The sequence below is a fragment of the Mesitornis unicolor genome, unplaced genomic scaffold (genome assembly GCF_000695765.1).
Source record: "Mesitornis unicolor isolate BGI_N332 unplaced genomic scaffold, ASM69576v1 scaffold22777, whole genome shotgun sequence".
Classification (NCBI taxonomy): domain Eukaryota; kingdom Metazoa; phylum Chordata; class Aves; order Mesitornithiformes; family Mesitornithidae; genus Mesitornis; species Mesitornis unicolor.
Window position 1 is genome coordinate 29920 of NW_010198709.1, and position 10781 is coordinate 40700.

Sequence of the window (10781 nt, forward strand, 5' to 3'; positions counted from 1 at the left end):
ATGGACTTGTCACCAGAGTAACTAAAGAGTTGAGGTTATTTTGACAAATCTATGATGGAACCTGGGTCACCATGAGCAAGGATCAGTAATGAGGAGTCTCAGATTCTGCCACATGATGTAAACACGTGAACTCCATTTGCTGGACAGCAACTAAAAGCCACCAGTAGACTTTTATACTCAGCGAGCCCATTCAGGCAGATATGATCTCATGCAATCCAAGCTGACCTACTTATAAAAAAGTGTACTACAAAAACTGTACTACAGTCTAAGAGCTGTGGTCCAGAGTATTGCTATGGATGTTACAAATACAACTAAACTGATGAAGAGGTTTTATTTCTGGCTGCTGCTGGTCTCCATCTGTGACAGATCTCCCAGGCTAAATACACATATGGTTGTTTCCTAACCCAGTTCTGTCAAGTGATGCTGGTTAGCCAGAGACACAGATATGCAAATAAAGCTGCTGGCAGCAGCTCTGAATGATATCACTCTTAATCCAGCCCACTTGTTCCTAGTTTTGCCAGTTTAAACTGGTTGTAGTTTAATTGTGCTTCAATATGCATCTGATCAATGACCAAAGTTAGAAAAAAGCCTTTCTTGTTCTCCATAATGACCATTATTGAGGATCTGATTCATCATGGAGAACAAACAAGGCTTTTTTCTAACCTTGGTAATTTTATTTTTACGCACATACTTTTTACTTATGTATGCATACACAGAGCACTAATATATATTTATGTTGCATATGTATATAATATATATGTATAAATACTTTTACAAGCTGATTAATGTATAGATGAGAAAAAAAACAACCCATACCTAATCCAAAGAAGGAAGAGGCATAAACAGACAGCTGAGAACAATAACAAATTACCCTGCATTTCCTTGTGCAGCAAGTATCTGAATTATGCCTTTAACTACCACACAAAAAGATATTTTCATTCAAATCACTCCAATGGAGAGAGCTGTACATAGAATCATTTAGGTTGGAAAAGATCCTTTGCATCATTGAGTCCAACTTTAGCCTAGCACTGCCAAGTCCACCACTAAACCACGTCCCTAAGCATTATGTCTACACAGCTTTTAAATACCTCCAGGGATAGTGACTCTACCATTTCCCTGAGCAGCCTGTTGGTGACAATCCTTATGGTGAAAAAAAATTTCCTAATATCCAATCTAAACCTTCCTTGGTGCAACTTGATGTTATTTCCTCTTGTTATATCTCTTGTTACCTGGGAAAAGAGAGCAACACCCAACTTGCTACAGCCTCCTTTCAGCTGGCTGTTGACCAACACCCACAGATCCTTTTCTGCCACGCAGCTCTCCAGCTACTCTTGCCCAACATGGGGTTGTTGTGACCGAAGTGCAGGACCTGACACTTGGTCTTGTTGAACCTCATAATTGGCCTCATCCCATTCATCCAGGCGGATCCAAGTGCCTCTGTAGAGCCTCTCTACCTTCAAGCAGAACAACACTTCCACTCAACATGGTGTAATCTGCAAACTTACTGAGGGAGCACTAAATCCCTCATCCAGATCACTGATAAAGATGCTAATCAGAATCAGACCCAATAGTGAACCCTGGGGAACATCACTTGTGAAAAGCTACCAACTGGATTTAACTCCATTCAACACAGCTCTTTGGGCCTGGCCATTCAGCTAGAGTTCTACCCAGAAGAGTGTACATCTGTCCAAGCCAGAAGCAGCCAGTTTCTCCAAGAGAATGCTAACAGAGAGATAACCCAAGCTTAGCCACTATTAGACTAGCACCACTGAATACAACTACAAATGCATTGGAAAAGATCCATGCCTACAAATGGTACCAGTATCTCAGAAGACAAATACTACTTCAAAGATGCAAACAAACCCACTCTCCTTGGATCAACAGCACAAGAGTTTACCGTAGGACACAACATACGAACACTCTTGCAGTTAAAATATTTTGAGTTCAAGGACTTCCTGAGCCAGATGTGGTTTCTGTGTATTTGCTAACTCACAACGAATTTCCTGCCCTTGAATTTATCCAGTCTGTTTGAATCCACATCAGTTTTAAGTTTCCACATAATTTTTTGGCTATAAGTCCCACCAGCATGCTACCCACTGAGCAAAAAGTTCCTCTTTTCACTTCACCATTCAAAGTATTGTTGAAAAAATAAAGTTTAAGTGTGTTCCTACAATTATGGATTTTGACAGAAAATTTTGAGGTCTTGAAGGCACTGCTTACAAGTGATCAAAACAGCATCAGAATTGAATAAATAGAATAAGATTTAACTGTTTTACAATGACATATATCCCATAGCAGTAACTTTCAAGTTCGTGTATGGTAAGTGTTTCTATACAATGTGTTAGTAGTTGCCAAGTAGCAGAGTTATGAGTTATTTTCAACATACATACAGTAACTAGTATATCTATTTATGCAGGATTAGATAAGGAAAGAAACTCCTCCCTCCCACAAATCCTATTGTTCTTTTTCTCAAAAGCCTGGGACTAGGCAGAGACCAAGACCACTGATTTGCTGTCAGAGCATGTTTCCAGATGTAATTACAAGCTGAGCAGAGATATCAAAGACTGACAGAGCCCGAATAACTTGCTCTCCCTCCTTTTCATTACAAGTTCACTAAAGCTATTTTAATAGCATAGAAGGCATCCATTTCTTTACACCATCAGGTTTTATCACTAAAGCTGTAAGACCATTAAGACAAGTCTGAGTTTCAGGTGTTTCTGATAGATACTGAAGACCAAAGCAATGCCTCCCTCCCCCCCACCATCTGGGTTGATTACTATGCAGAGAACAGAATTGGCTATCTTAAAACAACTTGACCTTGCAAAACACAAGTGGTAGAACCTTTTGGCAGGAGGTCAAAGAAACTTATTTCCATAAGTATTCACTACTTAGATTTATGAACCATTGTCTGATCATTAGCCACCAGCTCTGCATTGCTTTTCCATGTACATACATTTAAATGCACCACTTAGTACAGAGGATATCCCATTCTTTCCTGCTGCACATATTTAACATTTTTTAAGTTAAAATTTGAGAACCAGAAAACTCCACTTAAGAGAGTTCTGATTGCTACATAAAAGGGACCCAATTACTTATTGCATCCTTTACAAAGCACAGGAACTTGCCTGAATAGTAATAGAGCTTAATTTTTCAGAAAACAAACAACAAACCAAACAAAAAAAAAGTCGGCTACAAAGGATGACTACTTCTATAAGAATATATCTGATTTCTCTGTAGATCAAACATTTACTCTGGATAGAAAAGCAATATCCAAACACCAGATCGCACAAAATGGAAAGAAGCAAAGTTGACTCCAGAAGTTTTACCTTAAGTTTTTAAAAGGGAGGTACTTGTATTTGGCACGGAAGCTACATAGGAATGGCTTCCTAAGAATAGTATACAACTGTCAGTTGGATAAGAACATTAAAAGGATATTTTGAGACTTGAGATTGATCAGTCTGTAACCAACATATATGCCCACAGCCCAAGCAGGCAGTGATGGGACTCATGTGGGATCCCATTCAGTAAGATCTCCGTAGGGCCTGAACACTCAGCCTGCAGTGGCCAGTCTATTATTACTTCAAGAAGTACATCATGTCAAAGTCACTACAAACTATTACTGCTACTGTGAACACAGAACTGTTATTGAGAAACTTCTTTTTTTTTTACATTGCCAGTGCAAGTTTGGAATTTTATTTTTCTTGATCTTACATTAAAGAGGCCGAGTTTGGTAACATATTACCATAACCATGAGACAGATATTGGAGGTATTACAGAAATTAACTCATGAGTGAAGAAAACATTTTAATAAAAAGAAAACCCAAACAACACAACAGGCAGCTCACAGACATACTGGTTTAGTGTAAAGTAATAAGAAAACCTGTGTTATCTTACAGATACTAGAGAGTCCATATTGCTCAACAGCTTCATAAGTAGCTATTCAGACCCTTCTCCAGAGACAAAAAGCACTGGTCAGAATCTAATAGAAGACTTGAGTTCTTTAGCAGGCTTCCTGACAGATGAGCAATGGTTTATGGCTTACAGGGAACATGGCTCTTTCCAAGGCCTTACGTCTGCAGAAGGCAAATGGCATCAAGAGGCATTTTGTTCTGTAGAAGTTAGCTAATATTTCCAGGAGAGCCAAAAGCCCTTTGTGAGATGTGTTTATGAGGTCAGGAAGAATACATGCCTCTATGCTTTACTTGTGCATTCAATACATATATGCTTCAATGCAGTACTTTTATAAATAAGTAAACAGAGTTTTTACCATAAAGGTCAAAAATTACTTTATTACAAAAACAAGGAGGCAGAATTTCAGAATTTGTTAGGGCAGACCCCAATCCACCCATTCTAAAGAGGGGCCAAGGGCTTCTTTAGGGATATGGGAAGGAGTACTGCACATATCAGTTCCCACTGAGGGCTAACAAGTTTAAACTAACAAATTTAAGAGGCATGTTAGGTGAAAAAAACTAAACAACAAAACCAACCAAAAAAATCCCACTGTAACTGTGTGGCTTATGCTTAAAAAAAATCATCATTATCTGAAATACTTTAAAACTTGGTAAATCCCTAGGTATCCTGAAATTGTTTCCCTGAACAAGATACTGAACAAGCTGTTCTTGGTAGCACAAGCCTTTAGCACAGCAGACAGTGTTCTTCTGTGAGCTTTGTGTGTTTGCTGCAAAAAGACTTCTTTGTTCCTGCTTGGTTTCTCTTCTGCTTTACCTGGGGTAGTAGGCTGTGTAGTTCATGAAGAGCTGAGCTGCAGCAGGGTAGTACGCTGTGGAGGGCTGGAGCGTTCGTGGGTTCAGGAGCATGGATGGCTGATACAGAGCAGCTTCTGTTGGCACAACTGCAGCAGGAGCTGGAAAGGAGTAGGAAGGAGGTGAAAGGCCTAAAGGGAACAAATGGAAGATAGATTAGGACCTTTTGAATTCCAGCATATATATGGTCTTCATTAGCTGAGCAACTCTGCAGTAAGGAAAGAGCCTTCACAAGCTTCTTATTCTCTTACTTAATCACAGAAAATAAATCTGAGCCACCAACATGACCTTGATACAGGTGGTGTTCCCACTCCTCCAGTCAAAAGAAAATTCAGTAACGCACAAACCACCACCTCTTGCTCTGCAAATAGGGTCTCCTTCTGAAGAGGAGGCCAGTTTTTCTTCCCTAGGCTCAGATTTTATTGAAGTCTCCAATCAAGAAGTGTGAGACTTCTTGACTAACCATCTGCCTAACATTACCCAGAGCAGAGGACACTTTTTCATCCTGACACTCCCTGTCCCCAAATAGCTCTGTCTTCAGTTAACAGAGTGAGAAAGTCATGGCTTTGCAGCTTCAAGTGTTAACACCGAATTTAAAAAACACACAACAAAAAATCCCAAAACAGGAGTACTCTTTATGGTGTTTCAACAACATTTGAGGCCCTAAATGAATTCGCACTTATGAAAGTTCACCCTTCTGACACTTTTTCCTTTTCTTTCCTCCCCAGTGCCATAAAAGTGAACATATAAAAGCTTTAGATAACTGAATGGCAAAAATATAAGCTTACTTTAAAGTGACAGTCAGCATCTCACTACAATGTAAGATGGGGTAGTGAGAGCCAAAAGGGCTTATCTGAGGAATACATAACTGACATTTGTAGTTGGGAAGTAGAAACACTGCCACCTAAAACTTCCCAAAATTTGCGACTTTGTCCAAGGACCTGTTCTAGAAGCTCTCAGGAAAAGCTTGCAACCCATCTGGAACAGCTATTCCATATAGGACTACACACTGCAGGATCCCTGCTCAGAAGGATACCTGCATTGCGCAAAAAAAACCTAGTTATCTAGAAAGATTAGCTGAAGGTCTACTTGCACTCAAAGGAACCACACCCAAGAGGTTTGCTGCCTTTGCATAGAGAGACAGAGCGAAAGCTCCTACTTGACTACCTTGCCATTTGTGATCTTGGAAGCAAAGTATTATTTTTCCCATTGGCTCAGATTTGTATGGCACAGATGCTTACTAAGTTAGCCCTTAATCTCTTAAAGCATTTCCTCCAAATGTCTGTCTGGAAGTCCATGTTCATCCTAGTAGCTCTGAGGAGCATAACATTACATTAAATACAGTTTCTGCAATTCTCCGAGGCCAAAGCTATGTGTATTTACTCCTGCACAGGCAATACCAATTTTGTATGAACAACAAAAAGTCAAGGAAGAGTTCAGTCAGTAAAGGTTCAGTAGGCAGAACACTTGTGGTTATGTCCTGAAGGGGAACACTACTGATTGTTTTATAAACTAAGTTTTGGAAGCTAAAGGGGAAGGGCTTTTACTTGACATGTTGACCATGATGAAAAATGTAAGTACAAATCAGTTTAAATGGGAAACTGTTCTTCAAGCTCTAGGCAGGGCTTAGAAATTACTTTTCAGAGTCATGGCTCAAATTGGCCAGGTTAAGTTTTGGGGAAGGGATGGGAAGGTTGCCACTGGGAGAGCAAGTGTAATTTTAAAGTAGTTATTCAGTCCTAGTACTTCACAACCAAAGGGAAAAATAATGATTGCAAGCTGCTGATGATTTAAGATGAAAAGATCTCATTTTAATACCCCCATCTGAGACTTCCTTCCAAGACCCAGAATCAGACACAAGAAAGCAGCTCCAACACCTACCCGTAGCACATAGCGTAGAGTATTGGCAAGACCCATGCAAAACTTACATGGTAACTTACATGGTGGTGGGGACAAGCCATTGCGATTTAAAGTGCCCCCCATTAATACAAAGTTCATCTCCTCAGCAGAACATTGAAAGACTTCAACATATCTGTCCTTCATAGTCTTCTTGTGACACTTCTGTGCAGCTAGAAAAGCTCGATCTGCAGATTTCATCTGAATAAATGCATCTCCTGATGGACGTCCCTACAAACAAGAGAGACAAAAAGAAACGTTTCCAGAGCTCCCATGAAGTAGCAGCATAGCAATAATTTGTGCTGTTAAAAGCAGGCTCTTCAGCCATAAACATATTCATCTCTAAAGTCAAAGCACAGTCAGTAATCTCTAGTACACAACAGCAAGTTTAAACTCTCCTTCCCAAAGTTTCCCCTCTGTTGCTGGGGAATCCCAGTCTGCCCACTGCACCATGTGGGCATTCTCCCAATTTGTGCTGACTTGATTTATTTACCTGTTTCAATTAAGCTACGTTGTAACTTGAGCCATGTCACTTCTATGTGGAAATAAGGACATCTATGGGAGAGACTGTAATTCAGGGGTACTTTGGGAAGAGCAGGGTCTCAAAGCACTTCTTGAGTAAGAATACAGAATTAGAAGATCTAATCCACATTTATTATGTGATTTTAAAAAGTCAAGGGTAAATACAGTAAAGAGCCAAATATTAAATGATTTTTTAATCAGTCTTCATTGGCCTTCCATGAAAGTTCAGTAAATCTGAATCATGTGAATTTTTTTGTCTGAATCTTTGAACATACCTTTAATCCTGAATATGTAATCTATATCAATGGGGAATTTTTATTTTGTTAAGGCCAATATGGGCTGGAATGTTTAAGAAGGGTACCAGCCCAAGGTTTGATATGAGCTTGTGCAGAAAAAAGTGGCATCCTTATATACAGTCATAAATGAGTGGGATGTGCAACTAGTAGTTATTTTAGCCACATGCAGCTGCTTACAAAGTAGCCAAAGCTAGAGATCTGAAGCCAGCTCTAATTTCTGTTCTGGGCCAGTTCTTCTAGTTTCAGAAGGAAGAACAACTTTATCACCATCCTTTACACAGTTGTTCATGATAAGAGGGTTAAAATCAGGAACTGTGGGAAGAGGGAGGGCATGCAGAAAGATAGAAATCAATTAGTCAGGCAAAAACACTATCTAGGAAAAAAAAAATCTGGCAGTTTTGGGCAGGGGTGGCAGACAGCCCTCGGGACTACGTGCACAGACCGATTTCTTCCTCCAGGTTCTTCTGTTACTGCTGGCAAGGGCTGATACTACTGTAAAACATTACTTGTGCTTTAACATCTGCATCTTTTCTTCTTAACCCTGCACCTTTCCTTATGACATAGCCTAAGCTGAAAAGTTAAGTCCTCACAGACACAGGAATCTCTTTAGGTAGAAAGATACTTTAGATAGAGATAATCCTAGTCCCTTCTTCCTCCCTACGCCCCTGAAACACAGGAACCCTACTCCAGTACAAGGATGTACTCTGTCGTTTCAGTTTTGGCTTAGTGTCAACCAAAACAATTCTAGAAGAAACATTTTTATACCACAATAATCAGAGTAATCAATGCAACTACTTAAGGCACCTCTATAGAGTTAAAGGAGCTGTTACCTCCTCCCCCTAAAGTCACAAGACTATGCAGATAAAGGAGGTCACAACAATGCACAATCATCTGTCCAACAAGTTTTGGTAGAAACTGCTTCCAGAAAACAATGGCAAATATGTGACTGTTTATACATGTCAACGAGGTGTTAATCTTGGTGCTTAGCTATGACTGTTTAAAGAAAGCAGTTCAGGAAACCCAAAGTTTCAGCTGCTGAATTACATAGGAAATCCTCACTCTAAAAGGCCATAGTCACATTTGCCCTCAAATATACTTGAGGCACATTGTTCAGCAAGGCAGGGGTAAACCACTCCTTTGAGAGCTAATATTTTGTTTTGAAGATACTCCTTGCCTGGTGCAAGAGGAATTGTGTGCTGTTGAGCAGGACTCCTCAGTTGAGGCCTCCTACAGTGCAGGATCACAGCTGCTGCTCTAGGAACACCAACCCCTTCAAGACTGTGGCTTTGCTTTAGGCACATGGGTCTCAATTACAGAAACCACTTTATAGCAAATGCAGCAGCTGGCAAAGCAGGGTTCCAATAAGCCAACACAACTATTGCCAGTACACTTTAGAGGAGAGATGGAGGCCAATTAATGCCATTAGCATGAATCCCACAGGTGCTTCCCTACTGATATCATCGGGACTGTGTTTGCATACACAGGCAGCTGGCACAGAGTGGTTAGAAGTGTGGCGCCTACCAACCTGGTGATTTAGTACCATGTGAACTCCATGGGTCCGAATATCTGTGGAAAACTCCCCCAAGAACTCCAGGATGTCCTCTATAGTAGCAGCATAGGGAAGACCACGCAAACGTATGCAGTCTCTGACATTAGTGGGAGGCACAAATTGTTGAGGTAATACTGGAAGAATAGGAGGTGTTGGAAGAGGAATGAGAGGTGTGGAAGAGTACCTGTTCAGCACCTGTGCAAAACAAAAAGTGTGATTAAAGAAAGTCTCTTTACTCATTTTTCAACTCGGGGGAACTGAACATAACACCAATGCCATCTGTTATCACTCTGGACAGTATTCTAAGAAACAACTGAGCTAGAGTCTAGGCCTAAACCTCAACAGCAGTACTTAGAGTTCAGATGTTTTAAAGTAAATATTTGGATTTTTTTCCTCCGGGAAAAACACCACCTTTTTTTATAATTTACTTGATAATTTACTTTTGATATTTTACACAACTCTTAGAAGGTGTCTTGGAATATGAGATCTGTATTTCTACAGTATTTTTCTCTGGAAAATATCCCAAAGCATTCTACCATCTACAGAGTCTAAATGACACTTCTATGCAAAATATCGCCTCTGCAAAACTTTAGGAGAATCTGGTAACTAGAAGCATATTTCACTACCAAACAGCCATGAATTCAGATGCAATAGTCCACCAAGTAACACAGGTGGTGTTACTGAGTCATAGCATCTGTAACAGTCACACTTTGAGATTTCTTGTTACTGATTTAAACAGTAAAACCCCTGCCTGGACAAGAGTTCACTGAGTATCCAATCACTATCCTTTAACTTTCTCTAAGCAAGATTAAGATTAATTTACATTTATATACCTACCAGAAGGTTTTGCTAAACAAATAAACATGAGACCACTTGAGAAAAATATAATTACAAGACTGAGAGTTGCAGCTATGCATTCTCATCTTTACTGTCACTCTTCAAAAAAGGCACCAAAATCTCTACGTATTTGGGGGAACAGAGCTCCGCCATTGCTTGGTTACAATGACTTGGCTATTGGTTGGCCATAGTTTACATCACAGACAAAACCTTTCTGAATGATGTTTAGAAGTTAGTGACCTCAACTGAAGCTCTACAAATCTTTGGAGACGTACATAAACAATCTTCACAGCCCTGCTTCCTTTCCCTGACAGCATAACTGCAATTAATGGTCAATCAAGCCATGTCAATGCAAGAGGGAGCAACTCTTCAGGTCCAGTTTCACAAAGTCCTGCCACCATCTGCTAGGTAGCCAGTGCTGGCAGGTGGCTAAGACTTGCCCTTAGAGGTGACTTGTAAGAGTCTTCAGATACATTGCTTTGAAGACAACAACTACATCAAAAGGCTCTGTTTTTCTGTGCCAGTGATTAAGGATAAGTCTTTTAGATCAAAATTTGTTGCTAACACTCCTCCTGAATAGACCCTTCATTGGTCTTGGACAAATTCACTATCCCTTGTGTAAAGCACCAGACCCACAAACTTTCTTCTGTAACTGCTGTTTGCAAGGCTTCTGGAAACCAAAACCCCAAAAGGTTTGTATATATAGGATTGAGAACATCTATATACCACAAGACCTTACATTTAGAGGGAGCAAAGCCTCACAGAAATTCAGACAGTGCTCCTTCTGGCAGGAGTCAAGAGTGAAACAAGAGAAAAGCAGCCTTCAAGTCATGGCCAAGCAGCATTCGCTTCCACTACTGTATGTGAGTTTGAATTTGCAAGAAGTCAATGTTTGTAAACTTCACACCCACCTGTTGA

At 40.1% G+C, this 10781-nt stretch overlaps 1 protein-coding gene across 1 annotated transcript in view; it reads right to left on the reverse strand.

Annotated features, from left to right (window-relative positions):
• Positions 1-4530: 4530 nt before the first annotated feature.
• The window catches only part of ESRP1 (epithelial splicing regulatory protein 1), a gene marked incomplete at its 5' end in the record, with an annotated part of 18690 nt that continues 12439 nt past the window's right edge, over positions 4531-10781 (reverse strand). Inside the window, 3 exons of the mRNA XM_010189236.1 lie at positions 4531-4894; positions 6692-6890; positions 9003-9232. Of these exons, the coding sequence (XP_010187538.1) occupies positions 4722-4894; positions 6692-6890; positions 9003-9232 (602 nt within the window). The remainder of the gene's footprint in view (positions 4895-6691; positions 6891-9002; positions 9233-10781) is intronic.